This window comes from Haemaphysalis longicornis, unplaced genomic scaffold (genome assembly GCF_048455015.1).
Source record: "Haemaphysalis longicornis isolate Haplotype H1 unplaced genomic scaffold, Haemaphysalis longicornis Haplotype H1 scaffold_7, whole genome shotgun sequence".
Taxonomy (NCBI): Eukaryota; Metazoa; Arthropoda; class Arachnida; order Ixodida; family Ixodidae; genus Haemaphysalis; species Haemaphysalis longicornis.
In genome coordinates, this window is record NW_027526422.1 from 139,035,834 (window position 1) to 139,053,795 (window position 17,962).

General features: G+C 46.8%; 1 protein-coding gene across 4 annotated transcripts in view; it reads left to right on the plus strand.

Annotated features, from left to right (window-relative positions):
• The window catches only part of LOC144147061 (uncharacterized), a 429,195-nt gene that overhangs the window by 375,810 nt on the left and 35,423 nt on the right, over nucleotides 1-17,962 (plus strand). For all 4 annotated transcript variants that reach the window (XM_077679096.1, XM_077679095.1, XM_077679098.1 and 1 more), the window contains one exon: nucleotides 2,458-2,612. In XM_077679096.1, coding sequence (XP_077535222.1) covers nucleotides 2,458-2,612 — 155 coding nt within the window. The remainder of the gene's footprint in view (nucleotides 1-2,457; nucleotides 2,613-17,962) is intronic.

The window sequence follows — 17,962 nt, forward strand, 5'->3', positions numbered from 1 at the left end:
AATTTCTGTAGTTTGCTACCACACTTTCCGGTTCTATCCTTGAACATGCCGGCACCGCAAGCGGTGGCCGCGGGAAGGTAGCAGATTAAGCCTCAGGCCTATACTCCTCCTAGTGCCGTTTCGATAAATGTAATATGTCAAAAGTAAAACCGTCGAAAAGCATGACCATTGGCTTGAATTCCTGGTTTTTCGCCGTAAAAGTACTGTATAAACATAATTGAGCACCATGAGTGCAGTCTAACATAGCGCGGACCTGTTGTGCAGATAACTCATTGACTGCGGTGACAGTAAGCGAAACATCGGCATAAATTTATACAAATGCTACCAAGTCGTAGCATTCTTTTCCCACTTGTCTACATTGCGAGTACTCTACAGCCAAATTTCGCGATGAGTATCAAAATTGGTGGAGTTACATAATTGTTTTTACAATTTTCTTGCTTCTTTTCACCAGTATTGTCAGTTTACATAGTATAGCTCTAATGTGCCTATTCTTCGCCAACATTGTAGTTATCTGCTGATGTAATCGGTAGTTTTTTATCGGAATTCTTTATTTTTTTTTTCCTTTTTTCGGAAAATGTTTTCGTTAAGTCTCTGTTTTTTTTTGCGATGTGCAAGATGCCTGCTTTTTATTTAGTCCATTAATTTTGGTATTTTATTGGTTCTATTTTTCGTATTGCATGGTTTTCAAATATTACATTCTATAAGTTACATCTATTCGCGCTATCGTAAGAAATAAATACAGAATTTTAGCACAGCGGCTAGCGTACGCAACGCTACCGGTGGCGGCTACCGGTACTCGACAGCGCATGCGCGCGCGGGCGAAAACAAGCATAGTGCGTGCAGTACCAGCACAAGTATGCGTCAGCACTTCTATGCTTGCGTGTACGTTCGTAACTTCCGCTGTTTATACCACCATTCTTACTGCTATAAAAAGAATTAGCCCTAAATGTAAGCGCAAATAGCTCCTTCTGCGAGCTTATAAACCCCGCCTAATTTTCCTTTGCTTTTGTCGATCTGAACCAATCCTACTGCTGTCACATCCGACATCATAGGTTCTGTGGCGGGAAATAAGGTCGGGGGTCGCATGGCCGTTCCCTTTTTTCCCAACAGTATAGCTTATTTGAGCGACGTTCACATTAAAAGACTCGTCAGTATGATTCTAACGAGGCAGTCTATCGAATGAACAAACCGTGTGTTCTGTCTGCGTGGCCGCCTAGTATTTTACATCCGACAATGACGCACTTGTAGGAGAATGCGGGCCGTTAGGCGGTTGGCTTCCTGTTGCAATTTTTTCGCGAGTTTTTCCAACATTCTTTTCAACACTTTTGTAGTTTCAGCCTTGTTTTGTGGAGAATGGTAACAGATGCATAATTTAGATTTTTTCAGTTTTGGTAGTTTCTTTGATTTTTGCATTATTTTTACTTTTTTTCCTTTTTTCAAGGTTTTGTTTCCCGATTTATCTTCATTTAGCCTGTATAGTGATTATATGTGTCAGTTCCGCCAGTTATCCATTTTTGTGCGAATACAAGGCGTTACACGGTCCGGGCTGCGCCGGTGTTCGACAAAGAATGCTCCGCATTGAATTTTATAGCGCCACTTGCGTCACCCGGTAAAGCCAGTGGCAGCGTAAGCTACTGCCCCAACAGGTCGCGTCCAAAGAGCCGGCATGTTCTGGCGTAAGCCGGCGCGAGATGCGGCTGGCGATCACCGCATCTCGCCAGTGTCATCGTGTTCTTAGTGTTATCGTGTCCCTAGTGTACCGTCATCGTGTTGGTTGGGTTTTTACTCCAGACTACTGCAAGTTCATTGTTTTGTTTCATGCAATCGTGTCATCTCGTCGTTTCGTGTCGCAACTTAGTATAATATGAGGGCGCAGCAAGGCGGTATGAAACGGCGCCGTTTGTTGAACGCGTTGGAACATTAAGATATCGTTTTCTAGCCAACGTGAAGGACAAACTTGAGGTCGCTAGCTCGACCTCTGCTGCCAGGGCGCCATACCCATCGGGCTATAAGTTGACCTTTAGATGACAAGGTGCCCGCTCGCCCCTGTGTGTCCCCTTCATCGCAATGTACGCTAGCATCATCGCCTTCCACGCATCTAGACGAAGATTTCGAGTTCTCAAAGTCTTTGGGTACTTTCTGACTATACAAGCATTTTTTTGACATGCTTGTTTTATTTAATCAATTTCTTCAAACAGGTTATGTGAGAGCAATGTGATCATTATTATAGCAGTGATTTTACGCTTCAATGGTAAACTCTTGGCGTAGAGTGGATGCTTACCTCCCAAGGTCAGCTAATGCCTGCACAACTGTTGAGGGAAGTATCACTTTATACCGTACAAAATGTCCGCATCAACGTCAATTTCACATTTGGACGTTAACGGACACGCAGAATATATTCAAGAATATGCAGTTTATTCCCGAATGTGTTAACAGTCTGCATATGCTTATTTACAGGATTCCTGACAGTGGAAAATGCAATGTATGCCTTGAAGCACCTGCTGAAATTTCATTTACACCATGCGGGCATTGCTTATATTGCAACGATTGTGCTCAGCCCATGAAACGCTGCTTCAGCTGCAGAACCCTAATTGTTGAAAAGCTTGCTACTGGTAAGTGAAGATCTCTAACGCAATGTTCTAAAATCAAAAACCCTATGCTCCACAGAAGTGTCTCGAAATATTGGAGCAACAGTTAAGAGCGAAAATTTTGCTCTGCTAGGAACAATAATTAATACCGAAAACTGTGCTATGCTACATTTTCAAGGTCATTCATCGTGTCGCAATGAACTTCAGCTGCCGGGGCGCAATCAGTGTCGTCCTCTTACAAGAATATGCGCCTTCCTTATCACTTCGCTCTTTAAGCTTCGCTGTTGCGGAGCGACACAACTGGGCGAGGGAGAAGGCTGCTTCGCGTGGGTCTTATCATCCACTGACAGCTAGGCCGTGTGCACGTCCGGTTCAGTGCACGTGAACCTCGTGACTAGGCGAGGGTATTACGATTGACAAATGAAAACACACCCAGCGGACTCAGAACACCCGATGCGCGAACACGTAAGTGCTGCTTCTCCTGCTGATTTGATGCGCATCGTTCCTCAGTCTCGCATTTGACGGCGTGCCGGCTGCGTTATCTTTGTGCCCTTTAGCGCAAGGAAAAGAGCGAAAACAATCATCCAGCTCATGTAGCTAGGTGGCAGCCAGCCAAACCTCAAGGAGACGTAAATTTTCGCGAAATACTGCGCGCATATCCCTTTCTTGTTCGCAATAACTAGGTTCAGTAGTACCAAAGTAGTACAAAACGTCAACCATTTTAATAAAACTTGGGTCTTCACTTTCTTTTTTTCATTTCTGCTGCTTCAGGGTTATTCAGCATGAATGAGAGACTAAGCCATTGTGTCGATTCCGGCCAGCGATATGCCGCTATATTTTCTTTAGATGCTCCTTACAGCAATCAATTACATATTTATTATCATCATTCCTGAATATCGTTTGTCAGATTCTGCATTCGGCAGTTCAATTCTGACATTTGACCAATACCAGTGAGTGAACAATTAGTGTAAATTACGCATATTGAAGCTTCGCGTCTCACACCAGCAACGCAACATGGCGTTCTGAGGTACAAAAAACGTAGAAGCATCACAGTATCAGCTCTGATTGCCGGTTAAAACAAACGACGCTCATATTTTTATTCGTGCGCGGAATAATTCAATTCGAAAGGCCATCGCTAGGCATTGCTATTCGAGTAAAACCAAAAAATGCACGCTGAAATAATGCTTCCCACACTAAGTGATTGTTTACTTATCCGATTGGTTTCCTAGAGTCGTACACGAGAGTTCGCTTAAATTAAAACAAAATTCTTGTCTGCATTCAAAAAGATTGGAGAGGGTAAAGAGTGATAAGCTGGGCAAGGTGGTATGGCGTCATCTAAGCAACAACGCATAAAAGACGCGAAAAAATGAAGCAGACAACGCGAGTGCCAACTCACAATTAGCTGAGTCGTTCAGAGAGCAAAAATTAGCTCGACAGGTATATTATCAAAGTTTCGACGGGAATATGTTTCGACATTTCTGCACAAGAAGCTCCATCTAATAATTTTTAGGGTACAATATAATAATCGATCTTTTCCGCAAGGCGAGATGCCAAGAAAGCCTTAATGATCAAAACTCGCATACATAATTTCTGCGAAAGCCCACTGAACGAAAATATTGCCTTAATAAAGCGTTTCTCCGCGATCAATGGGGATTGCTAAATTCCTCGGTAAAGCATCCTCGTTTTCGACATCTAGACAACGAATGGTATATCACTGCCAAAGGCAAATTTTAACACATAACCGCCATCCGGTCTTCGACCCACAATGCAGAGCCTTTCCGTCGCCCTTCTACTGTAGGGGAGAACACCTCCCGTGGTGACTCAGTGGCTTAGGCATTGTGTTTCTGTGCAACCATTGATTCTTGGGCACGTTGCCTTTCCATATTCTTGAATTTACGAAAGTGTGGAGGCGTGTTCGATTCAAGTATTTCTGAAGAAAGCAAGAAACTAAAAGTACCGTGTGTTAAGATATAGGCAGACATAAGATCCCCAGTTTCTTCCTCAGCAGTAGAAAACTCCATGTGTTATAGCCCACCTGTTCCTTCGGTACGTTAAATAAAAAAATTAATTGCTCTTATCCGTAATATTAAACTATTTTGTGTCACCAACTGCTTGAATGGGTGAAAGCTCACGCAAAATCCGGAGTACTCTTCAGATCCCCAGGGAAAACTCTGTTCGTTATTATCTTTCTCCCAAAATTGGCTGTCCACTTGTTCGCCACGCTGTACCCAGTGCCTCTCAAAATCCAACTCTAGGAAGCACAACAACTGTCAAGACAGATTCAGCCATTAGTATCTTTCAAGCAGCACTCGCATGTTAGTGAGAAGTTATGGGGATGGCAGTGAAACTAAGCCTATTTTTTTTCCAAAATTAAGATTTGAATACAAAATTTCCGCAGATGGCACTAGCGGTGCAAGGCTGGATTAACAGCAGAACTGGCGGTCGCTCTCCCTTCATAGGAGAGGGGCCGCCAGTTCTGACCTCACATAGTTTTCCGAACTTCCTGCTTAACTTACTTTATGCCTGGTAGCCCTGGGTTGTTTTAAGAAGCATGCAGGCTTTCACATCTATCCGAAAATAGACCGCGTCAAAACCCGTGGCAACCGGCTTCGCGCAAACTCGGCGTCTGTGCTGCCCACTTCGGGGTCGAACGCACGTGAACTGGCAAGAGGAGAACACACGCCAGAGTTAACGTCAAAAACACGGGGCAGAGTTTACTCGAATGTCGAGCTGGCTTAAGCCGGGCGCTCCTCGCGAGGCGCACGCTCACGTGCGCTCGGTATTTTTCAATGTTATTCGTTGCGAACTCCTGAAGTGGTGCCATCAACGGGCTAGCCTGTACAACACTGCTGTACACGATCATTTATACCATGTGTTGCGTATTGGCGTCACGGCTTTACATGCGCCTATGAAACTTGACGCAGGCATTCCTATGCTACCGAAGTGAGCGCCAAGCTAAGCAAAGCTGCGCCAGGGGTAACTAGGCAACAAGATGCGACGTAGTTCCTCCGCGAGGTTGTTTTGCTGTGAAAAATGGATAACGCTCGACTTAAACAGCTCTGCTCTTAAAAAGTTTTATTTAGTTGGTAAAACCTGCACATATAAAGAATAGAAAATGTATCATAGCAATCATACCAATCGTGTCTTTCTAGGAACATGCATTAATATAAACATTAAATACACCGAATTTTGGCGCCAAATGCTGGCGTCGTAAAGACAACTGGCGCCCTCTTGTAGTCAGTTGTGCAGCACTCAGAGGGGCACGTTTCAGAACAAACAAGCCTGCTACAGCAATTATCGTCTACAATTTCTCATCCCTTTTGCTCTGTTTTTCAACACTTGGCTACAATTGAAATCACAGCCGCCTGCTCTTCATTTTTGCCGCGATCCATCAAATGAGCGAATGTAGTTCCAAAACCCTCAGAGGTGCACTATAAACCGCCTAAAAAGCAACAGACGAAGGTCCGGGCTCACGCCATAGAGATATCCGGAGAGCATACTGCCGTACAGGAAGCGCTCGCTTCTGATACATGTCAATGGCTGTTAACGTCACTTGCGTATAACTTAAATATGCACTTGCTCTTTAAACGCATTCGAAATTGTGGAGAATTGAACGAGCCGCCGAGACCGCTCACGATCATACCTTTATTGAAACAAACTTTTATTCTGGATATGAGGCACGAGACAGAAATGGCTTCTTTTCTTACATTATTCTCCCGAGAGCGAAACTAAATTAGGATGTCCGTTGCGAACAAATTGTGATGTCCATATTTCACTCGAGTCAGTCGAGTTTCGCACATCGCGACTTTCATTTGTATCAATAAGGACGTCATGACCGTCGCTTAGTCGTAAGCTGCGCGTCTGCAGTCACGATATGTTGGCTCCTAGGGAGTCTAGTGCAGCTTTTTTCACAATCTTCCATGTAGGTATTGTTCGCTTATTGGAAAACCATCACTCCATTGTAGCAGTTGGACTTAGTCGTCGCACGGCTTTTTCAAAGCACAGGCTACGTTTTGGGGTGTTTGAAGCTCATTTAGTGGTCTGCCTTGTCTCGGTCCGCACAGTACGCCTTCTGTTAGAAAAATGAAGGCTCTCATTGACTTTATACCATTTCTCAGCGTTCAGCTTTGATAGTAATTTTTCGCAGCTGTTGCGAATTTCGAGCGCAGCTGGGTTCAAGCTCCTGGGGTATTTCACTTTTCCTCTTCACCTTTCGCGTTGTTTTCCCTGGAATGTCCCCCAAAATATGCTAAAATTTATACCTAGAAAGTGTATTTGATCGCAACCAACGAACCTTGTAATCTCGCGAAGGGGGAGCAGTGCGACGCCTCTCGGATTTCTTAATCGTGGCGTCTGATGCATTTGTAACTCGGGATGCTGTATTGAGGTTAGAAGGAGTCTTTTCCGCTGTTTTGTTTCATGTCAGATCATTTATGGTAGAGGAGACGCGGCTAGTGTGCCTTCTCTGCACACGTCCCACGGTGGTAGGAACCGTTGCCCTTTTCTCTGAAACCTCAGCGCGTGTGAGAAGTCTTTTGCATTATGTCTTTTCACTTTTGACAAAGGAATGCCGATTTCTATTGGCACCTTGAGAATTTGTTGATTCTGAAATTTGTTGACGTCATTCGTTGCTAAACGTTTGTGACTCATGATTGAAGTTCAGTAATTTCGAAGCTATAATTTCATATTCTGTCTGCATTTCTCGTGTTGGGCGCATTCTCCTTTTCATTTGGGGCAATTAGTTTTTCTAAGGTTCTCGCCTGTGAAACAAACTGCGGCCTTGGGTTTTGCAACACAAACTGAGGAGTCAAATTTGTGAGCATATTCCATCGATGCCTCTAAAATATTAGTGCATAAATATCATCAACTTTTGTTCATCTTTTTATTGGGCAACGATGTTCATTCAAATTAAAATTCCCGCTGTCAACTCACTTATTGCGCGTACTTCTGTTGGATGAAGGTCTTGAACTTCGTCTCGGGGGGCGTGATACCTCACCTGACAATCCCCCACCTCTCCAGCGCGGCTTTTGTGATCCAGTACAGCATCGGAAATCCTGTAAGGGTTGGGTGAACGGCGCACATGGCAGGCGTCGGCTTATTTTCGCATCGGCGTTGTCACCACACGGAGCCATCCTGGGCTCTGTCGGGAAGGTGTGTCTTCTGAGGCGGGGTTATCGCATTTCCTTTTTAGGCTGCGGAAAAATTTTTGTAATCAGTTTCTCCTGTCTGTGACTTCATTTTTGCCCGAGTGAAGCGAGGGCGGCTGAGGAGAAGCAAAATCCGCTAAAAGTGGCTCGCCACTTCAGGATTTTTTCCTCGAGTTTCGCGGCACCAATATCTAATAAGAAAGGGACGAAAATGTAAGGTCCTTCACCATCATGGCTTCAATACAACAAACTCGCCGTTGTGATCTTGCCGCAAACAATGCCTTCAGATTTGTTGGTTTGTTAGCTGGGGGTACGCGAGCTTCGCTTTCTTTTTTGGGCTTTCCCGAAAAGCGCAAGTTTTCTTCTTTTTCCCATGCCCCGTTGGCAAGCTAGTTTGAAATGGAAAGTGTGAATCCTTGGTTTCAGTGTAGCGGACTTTTCGTGTCTTATTGACATTGTCGAATCCAAAGTATTAAAAGCGAGAGGACAACAGAACTAATGATAGGAATGCAAAAGCCGCGACATTGCATTCACCGCTGCTTGATAAAGCGTGCAACTTGGTGGACTATACCCGCGTAGTGGATCTGTGGCTTAGGTGTTCTACTGCTGAGCCCAAGGACGCAGGTTGGATCTGGGCCGTGGTAGCTACTCTTCTGAAAAGGGCCACGAAAGAATACGGCTGTGTGCTGATATTTCTTTTAAAGTTGAGGATTTCCAAGTGCTCAAAGCACATCCGGAGCCCTTTCGCTCTGAGCGCCTCATAGCCCACGTGTAGCATCAGCGCGTTAAACCTCATAATCAATCACTTTATTGGAAGTGCCTTTTGCTATTGTGTTTTGTCTTTGTTTATTAAATGGAATAACTTCGCCACAGTTAACATTGGCTTTTTCAGGAACACTTCTCTGTTGTACAATTTGTGACAATATGAGCAGGGAGAAGGAATGCCTACCCATTCTGCAAAAATTAATTCTACTAGTGGCTTCCAATGCCGACTAATGACGTCCATTTCGACGCCGCACGCACGGCCTCTCGCTACCACATTCTATTGCGGGCTTAGCATTCAAGATTTTCGCCAACTATCGGTCACCATATTCCGTACTCCGTCTGGGGGGAAACAACGTCATTCACCTGAAAACCTTCATAAAAGCACATGCACGCCTCTTCACGCTGACACGCTCTCATTATTCAATTCCACTAGCAGAGCTAAACAATACAGTTATTCTGGTGTCTTCGTGCTCTTGACCAGGCATTATGTAGGATGGTACATTGTAAGTTCTGCCTTACGAAAACGGGCACATTTGAGCTTTTTCTCCCATTAGCTGTCGTACGATAAATTGTCACTAGTGTCTACTCGGAACATACAAACAAACGACCAATCATTTTTCTCTGGTAGTGTTTATCGTTTCTTTAGCGTTTTTCAGAAAATCATTGAATGTGCATTTTTAGCACCCCACCCAGGAATACATCTAGGAAAGCACACACACAAAGTGTTTCAATGTAGCGGCAGTCAGTTGCCTTAATGCGCATGACAAATAAGGAGAACTTCGTCGCTTTCTAGCTGTGAATCTTACTAGGAGCTCCCTGCCTGGTAAACAGAGAGGGAGCCCATCCGCCGGAGCTTGACCTGGGCTCCGACGGCCACCGTTGGAGGTTTCTACCCTTCACCTTATAACTCCTTACCACGGTCGGTTACAGCTTGAGTATGGGGGCTCGGTGTCCACGGTGTCACCCACACCGTCACCAAGATTACTCAAGGCGCCCCGTGTGGTGAGCTCTTGTCTCGAGCAGTGCTGACGAAGCTGACAGCTTTTGATCAAAAAAAGCGGTAGCGTCGTTATGGGCAAGCAACGTGGTTTACGAGACGTTCCAAGACGCGAGCTTAAGTTAAAAACCCAACGTCTGGCGATGCCATTCATCATGTAAAAGGGCCCCTCCACTAGGCCATCCACAGTACGAGCGTAAACTCGGCGGTAGTTGCTAGCGAGGGCTGGTCGCCCCTCCAGTTAATAGCAGATGAAGGTAGGGGAAGAACAACCACCGGAATTTACCATCGCCGTCAGCTTCCTCATTACACGGTGGCATAAACGCGAAGCGGCATATCGTGTTGCCATTCGAAAGCAAAGCCATTCGAAAGCAGAATGCTCCTCCAGCGGCAACATGACAGAGCCATTCGACTAAATATGCCAGGCGAAACAAGGCATCGCACGCGTTCGACTGGGCTATATGATGTCCGATTAACAAACCACAAACGTTCTTCACTGTGCTCGGATATTTTATTTCCTACGCATGGCAACTTACACCACCGATCCTGCTTGCGGGGCTATATGCTCACTTGTAAATGGACTGCACAAGACCATAGTCTTACCGAACCTGAGCAAAAAGGTTCAAAATGGGAGCCTAATAAAACCATATGGACGCACGTACATCAGCCAAATTATCGCTTGAATGCGCACAGCGGCGTGGTGCTGACAATCTCGGTGACACAAACAATGCAGGCGATTTCACGCGAATCACGTAAATTTACTGCGACTGTTGAAACGAGTGGTTCGGCTCATGAAACGACTACAAAGCGTGACATGCGTGTAATGAAACTGCTGAAGACCCGAAAAGAGCGACTTGGGTGCGCGTAGTGCATGCATTGTTAGCAGCCCCCACCGCCTCCCATAAAGCAACTTGAACGGAGCAAGCGGAACGAAGCAGCTATGCGTTCCAAGGCCGCGTATTTGTAAACAAAAATAACTGCATCAATCAACACAGGCAGTAGAAACAGTGTCATTGCGGCTGCACTTCCCGCCAGGATCTCACCCATCGTTTTTCCTTTTTCCCCGCGACACCTTAGCGAGCGACCGCCGAAAAATCCTAGCAGCGCCAAACAGGGACAGGGAAATGAGAGAGGTGCAGTTTTCGTTGTCTGATTTTACCATGTTTGAGAGGTAAGCGGCACAGGGGCAGCGCTAAATGTTTGCGACTCTGTACACGTGCGTCCAGACTCGAGTTCATGATAGAACGTTTTTGCACTACTGTACTCCGGAGGGCATGTACTCGAATATACAGTGTTCATGAGGATTGTAATCTTGAGTACTGTACTCATGAGACTATGTACTCATGAGTACTGTATACTCATAAGTAGTACCAGAGTCCCTTAATACCGTTCTGGTCACGAAACTTCTCCGTCACTCAATGGGAGAGCTTGATATGGTGCCAAGAACGGCCGCTACGCGGCGCAAGCTGCCTTAGGGGGGCCATCGCCCCGCTGCGCCCGGCGGAACGCACTGGCAGCGGCGGGCAGCCCGAAGGCGTTGTGTGGAGACAGCTCGCGGTATTCCTTCCACCAAAGTTTCTGCATCAGCGTCACGCGAACTTCATGTGCCAGTGCACCGCGTTCAAGGTGGACGGCATGAAATTTCGAATGCACAATGCCTAACACATGCTGTTTGACGGGCTGCAGCTCCGGATACCGAAGCAGCGAGGAAAAGGCGTCGCTCTTCTGTTTCCCAAGTAGCGCCAAACTTCGAGAGAAATGGAAGAGAGCTATACCACGGTTGGAAGCTGGTGGTTTCAACTTCGAAAGCAAGAACGTTTGGGTTCGCGAACAGCATTTTGGTGCTAGCGACGTTGTAAGAACCGACGAGCACATCGTGAACGGGGTGGTCGTGTCGCTTCCGCGATGGAGACCGAGGCTTCGGACGGATGCCGTTCCAATGATTTTTGATGGGCTGCCGGCCTACCTGTCAAAGCGGAAACCGCGTTCCCGGCCAGCGATTCAATGAGCGAAGAGGCGGCGCGAATTGTCTAAGCGGCGTATCATTAGCACCAAATTTAAGATTAATTGCATGCTTTAAATGATACCCCCCCTCCCCCCCCCCCAGCATCCAAAAAAGAAAAAAGAAATGTATGATGTGGTACCTCGGTAGTGGCAAAGGCGGCCGAGCAGCCAGCACTGGCATCAAAAGGAACTTCCAGGTTAGGCTGCTGTACTTCCCTTCCCGAGGAAATCATGGGTTGTCGGTCGGTAATTAATAATGCTCTAAACAGTAAACACAAGGAAATGTCAAGCGGCGGGTGTCCCGTGTACATTGCGTGAAAAAAAGTGATCAATCAAATGTTAGGCACGTGAAACTCGTGTTTAGAGCGATCGCTAAAGCGCTCGGCTGCTATAACCAGGCTATCGAAAGTCCCCGTGTCAAGAAAGCGATCGGCGCTCACAAACGTGTGTCCAAAACAACTGCACATTTGGGTGTAAACTCAATTGAAAGGTCTGGAATAAAACTTCTGGCTGTACCATTCACTTCATTTGAATACTTGGGTAGCAGCACGCGAGAGGCGAGCTGGATATAATAAACCAATGTGATTGCTCCTACACACAGAACACAAATAAGCCGGAATGGGAGTAAATGGCTTGTGTCATAACTCAGAACCAATTCGGAGTTTTCAAAACTCCTTCCAATGGGAGTTTCGCCTTACTCCCATTATTTCGGCAGTTTTTTCAGTAGCATATGGGAGTTTCATTTTACTGCCACTACAATGGCAGTTTCCAGGGGTACCATTGGGAGTGTATTGTTTCCTCCAACTGGGAGTTTTCAGGGGGCGCATTGGGAGCAGTGTTGACCTGCATTCGAGGTTTTTTTTGTGTGTGTTTTTGTGCGCTTCATATATATGCGCTGCAGTGGAATTTATTACTGCATTTGGGAGTTCTTAATAAGGGCACAGGTCGTATTTTTATTTTTCGTTGGGGATCACGTAATTTCTAGTCTTTTTCCGCTTCAAACTTTGAATGGCGAAACATGAAAAGTTTGTTTTCTGCACAGTCAATTTATTGCATAAAAATTACATGAATACGATATACGTGTGAACACGTTAATAAGACAATAAAAACACTGAATCAACAAAACACCTACATCGAGAACACAAGGTATCTTGGTAAGAACTTTATCTACTACAACACTCCTCAACGAAAAAAATTTAAGCCATTTGCAAACAATGAGGTCAGCATGTCGTCGGTGCGCTGTTTGCTTGCACGTGCCTCCCAAACGCTGACGTTGCCGCATCCCCTGGCACGTTCTTCTGGAAGCCACAGCAGCACATTCATTAGAGGGATAGCAAAACGCTTTAAATCTGCGGTAACAAATACATAAGCATATTGGGCATCTGACCTGAAAAAAAAAAAAAAAGAAACGGCACTGTAAAGACGCTGAACTTGTCACTCTTGTGTCCAACTTTCCGTAATGTCTGAATGTTTGTTTAAAGCTACGCAAAATTGCACTTCTGCCCGAGGCACCTGCGCTCACTAGTTCGTCAAAACGAAGTGTTCTGCTGTTCAAAAAGGTGCGCGACCCTTGTGGCGACCAACTTCCCAAAATGCTTCCTTTCCCTCTTTTCCTTGCGTGTAGTGTTCTGGGAACGAGCTTCAGGTTTTACCCCCCGCACTGCCCCTCTCTCCCCTCACCGAAAGTTAAGGAAAAATTTCGGTCGGCGTGACGCCTGTGCGTGCCCCCCTTCAAAAAAAAATAAATAAGCAGTCGTCTTTCGACTCTACAGAATGCTCCCTCGAATGGCGTTTGCTGGTTATAGTTACACGCGCCTAGCGTACGCAGAGCTCCCACGGGGCCCCGACCTTCTCCCTTTCCAGTGAAAGCAATTAATCGCCGGCGGCACGCGGCAGTCACCCTCCTCGTAGCAGGCGCGGCTGGCGCCACACCTACTTCTCAAGATAAGCGGCCGCCCTGCGACGTTTGACCGGCCAACTTCACCCTCGCTTGCCAGTAAGCCACAGACACATCCTAACAAAAACACCTAACAGGCGTCCAGAGTTCGGACAGTTTTCATTCTGCTTGCGAGTGTGAATGAGTGAGTGTTCTGCTCGAGACCCGCGCAAATACGCATTGCTTTCACACCGTTCGGCCTCCCCAATGACGTTCCGGGCATGGTGCCGTCTTTCACGCACAACGCTCACCTCCAGTGGCGGAGAATCGCCCGTGCAGTGGCGCGGGAAACACGTTGAGTTTATTTGACGCTGGAAGGGGCACAGTCTCCCAAAATGTTGCGTACAATAAAAAACGTGAAAATCTTACCTTCAACCACCTCGCAGAGGCACAACCGCGTTGTTTTTAACGAGCCACTCTCAGCGATCACTGCATTTAGGCCTCGCGTCGGCTCGCTGGCGTATTCCGTCGGCTCGAAGGTCGGTTACTCGGACGCGACGTTGCAGTGCGTCGCACGTCAGTCCAGGCTGGTTCCACAATGTTCGCAACGAGCTTCGGTTGTTGGAAAGCACTTCACATCCGTTCGTCCGGCAATAATTTTCGGGGACGCTGGAGCTCACACGACACACGACACCAACTGGCAGCCATTTTGTAAGGACGCGTAGAGGAGGAAGGGGTGAAGGAGGAGGAGAAGGAAATGGAGGTGGCGTGGGAGTTTTTAATACTCCCATTAGGACAAACGCAGTAATCACAGCCAGATACTGCGTTTTGTGAAGAGGTACAACCGTGGTAAATGCGCTTATTTACGACGGCTTGTGGCCCCCGGTGTAAACTGGCAGTTTTTCCACCATCATACTACCACACGTGGGAGCAGGCCGCCTGTCGTGAGGAGTTTAAAATACGTATTCCAGCCAAGAATCTCCCATTCAGGCTAACTTGTGTTTTGTGTGTATACTACCCAGTCGTGTCTCATTCCGTTCATCTTCCTCCCCTATTTGCGGCACTACCAGAATAGAAAGCTCACCTACCGCATAAACATAATCGCCCTTTGGCCAGGCGCAAATATAAACACGTCGAGCAGATCTAGCAGTAGCTGCTCGCATCGAAGCACGGAGCATGAGCATCATCTTTCAACACTTGCGAGCTAGGACGTACTGCTTCGAGGCATCGTAAGTACGCACATATTTGGGCTACGAGGTAATTATTAACGCAATGCGTTATCGTTCGGTCTGAGAACACTTTAAATGCGCTTCTGTTTATAAGGCAGGCCCGCACTCCCAAGCAATCTGCGCGTGCGTTCCAAAGTAAACAGCTCTCATTCCTCGTCGACACTGGATCCCGTATTGACTTATTTATCTGGTGGCATTGATGCGCTCAGAGACGTTTAAGAAAAGGTAACAGGAAGAACAGCACGCACATTATCGCGTCGAAACGTCGGCAGTAGTGCGCATACAAGACCAGCACTTGCGGCGGCTTGTGGCCCCCCTACGACGGGTGGCGCCGCTAGCGAGAGATTTTGTCCCTATATCAAACTTCGGGCGGAGTTTCGTGACCAGAAAAGCATTTGAAGGACTTTGGTAGTACTCATGAGTACTGTGTATTCATGAGTACTACTCATGGGTACTATGTGCTCATCGTGAATACTGTACTCATAAGTACTGTACTCACGAGTAGTGGACTTACCTCAGTGTTTACTCGTCATCGTACTCCCTTTTTAATCTGGGTTTGTACTCGCTGATCATCATACCCACTCGTGAGTTTGTGTACGAATGAATGTACTCACGAGTGAGTACGCTTACCTATGGTGTGGATGCGGCGGAGCCTCGTTTACCGTCAGTCGTAGTCGATGACGGTTCCATAATGCTTTGCACCGCTATTAGCCTTTGCTTTGTTATTGACCGCATTTGCACCTGGTTTGTTTTTGTTGCGTTAGGTAGTAACCACTTCGGGAAACATGGGTATGTTCGACAAATAGCGTCACGTAAGACTTATGGTAATCGCCCTGTGTGGTCTGAGACCACCCCACCATAGAGCGTGCCGTACCAACAGCAGTATGCGCTGGTACTTCTAAGCTTAGGTGTACTTTCGTAACTTACATTGTTTCACCGCACCATTCTTGCTGCTATTAAATCAATATGGATTACACTTAGGCAAAAATGGCTCGTGCAGCAAGCCTGTGAGCCCTGCCTAATTAGCCGTTGCTTTTTCCGGCCTCAGCCAATCGCACGGCTGCGCGTTTGTCATATGTTCTGGTGCTGAAAATGAGTTAGTCGCATGGCCTTTGCCATTTTTTCTAATTATTTAGCTTCTTTGAGGGAGGTTTAAATTAAAAGTGGGGTCAGTGTGATTTTAACAAGCAATCTTTCGAATGAACAATACTAGTGTTTTGTCTGCAAAACTACTTCAACGCTTCCAGTGTCATTAGGGCGTAAGGCAATTTATAGGCAGCGCTTAGGTAGCCAGTAGCACCCCAATACGTAGAACAGATATTGAAGGCATTCGAAAGCGCAAAAATTAACCCAGTCGCAAAGCGATTCGCGTCTAGGGGTAAGCGGGCGAAACCTCGTAGAAAGCGGGGCACAAGCAAGCATATAACTACTTCGATTGTGCATTAGCGCGTCTGTATTTAAAACCCATGAGAAATGATTTGGTGTCCTAGGTTTATGTTTTACTGTGATAAGTGTGCGCTCAGATAAAAACGGCAACAAAAATAATGACGGCGACCACTAATGGCTGACTGGAACGTGCCTTCGGTATTTTTTTTAGATACGAAGCATCTCGTTCTCGGGGCTGTGTCCCTCCCTCCCTCGTCGCTGTCCGCTGTCCGCACCCCCACTGCGCATGTCTTGCCATGCACCGCTGATGATGATTGTGTCACGATGTCCTTAGGGATTGGCCAACCAAACAATCCATCACGAGATGGCTTCGCGTTCAACCACCGTCGTCATCTTCCCGTAGGGGATCCCTGAGTAGTATGCGAGGCATTCCTCCTCTCGTCTCTTCTCCGCGATTGCGCACCACATCGCAACACCTAGGGCTCCGCGCGCGATAATGCGAAGCAGCTAAGGGTTAGAGACGCGACGGTAGCCGCTGCATACTCCGCTAGGGGCGCCAATGTAGCTCCGGGGCATAATTGATGCGTGCGCGCGCTCCGCTGTCCTCATTCTCCTCCCGCAACCATGCGATAGAACTGAAAACTAATGGGAACTTGAGTCGACCCCATGGCTGCTTCCATTACTACTCAGGGTTCCCCTAAGGGAACTTTGCGGAACTCTTGTTCTTGGGAGCCCCTCACGTGGCGCAGCTCCATGCGCAAACGTGGCCGATGTCCCGCACTTTCACGATGCGAACGCTTACTTGCATTTGGTGTTTTTGTGGTATATGTTCTGTTCGTTGACGGAGCAAACAAGAGCCTAAACGGCTCTGCTGTTAAAAACTGTCGCAGCGTGCCTTTAACGGTCGTCTTGTGATTAACGAAGACTTCCGGAGAGAAATACCAAAGTCTAGGGACCGCTGCCAATAGGAAGATTGTTCTATGCACCGCCATAGCCATTTGCAATCCAGAACGGCCCATCTACGTATTATGTAAACACTAGTATAAATGTTCTCGTTCATCAATTAAAACCTTCCGCACAACAGAACGCTTCTGGAATAACCCTACCTAATACCGCCTAAGGATTAAAAACGTAAAGGTAATTGGCCTTGCTAATTTGGAGGACTAGCGCAGCTGTAAAATGATTGTCGTCGAGCAAGTCTTGTCTGAATGGCTTGATGTCACTGTTATGTGCACTGATGGGCATACCCGCCCCTGCAGGTACCTAGGCCACCGCTAAGGACGGAGTCAGTTGGTAGCTAATGTTCCACCGCGCTTAGTGTTTTAGGAGGCAAGCGTCAAACTCATGCGCACCAACAGCGATTTTTATTATATTGTCACGAAGCCAAGGACGACGCAGTGGTTTGGAAAAGAAACAAGTTTATTGGAGCGAACTTGTGCTCCCCTAACAACTGAAAAGAATACAGAGGCGGCGAAGCAGCGGTCAACAAAGTGACGTACGTGCGTCGGCGAGCGTCGCAGAATCGAATGCCCCGGCGTCCGCACTGCAGGCTTTTTATCTTTCGGCGCGCGTGGTTCTCGAAACGTCGATTCACATCGAGAACATAGTAGATCCAAGAGGATTATTCTGGGCTGTTCACGTTAGATCGGAATGCTCTCCCTATCACAACAGATAACACATGCGGCACAGAAAGAAAGAAAGAATGGAACACGCGCTTCCCTTGGCGCAGAGATAACACAGACCAGCGCAGCCGGGCGGTAAAAGCAAAACACAAATAAACAAACCCAATGTATGGTTCGCGGCATTACCCCCCCTCTAAGAGTGCATCGACCCGATGCTAAAAGAAGCGACAGTCCGAACAAATGAAAATAAAAGTTCGTCATCGTCCGTAGAAACGTTTTAAGCGAACCACGTGGACGACTTCGGGTCGCGTGCGTCGTCGTGATGTGCCGGAATCACCACTGGGGATC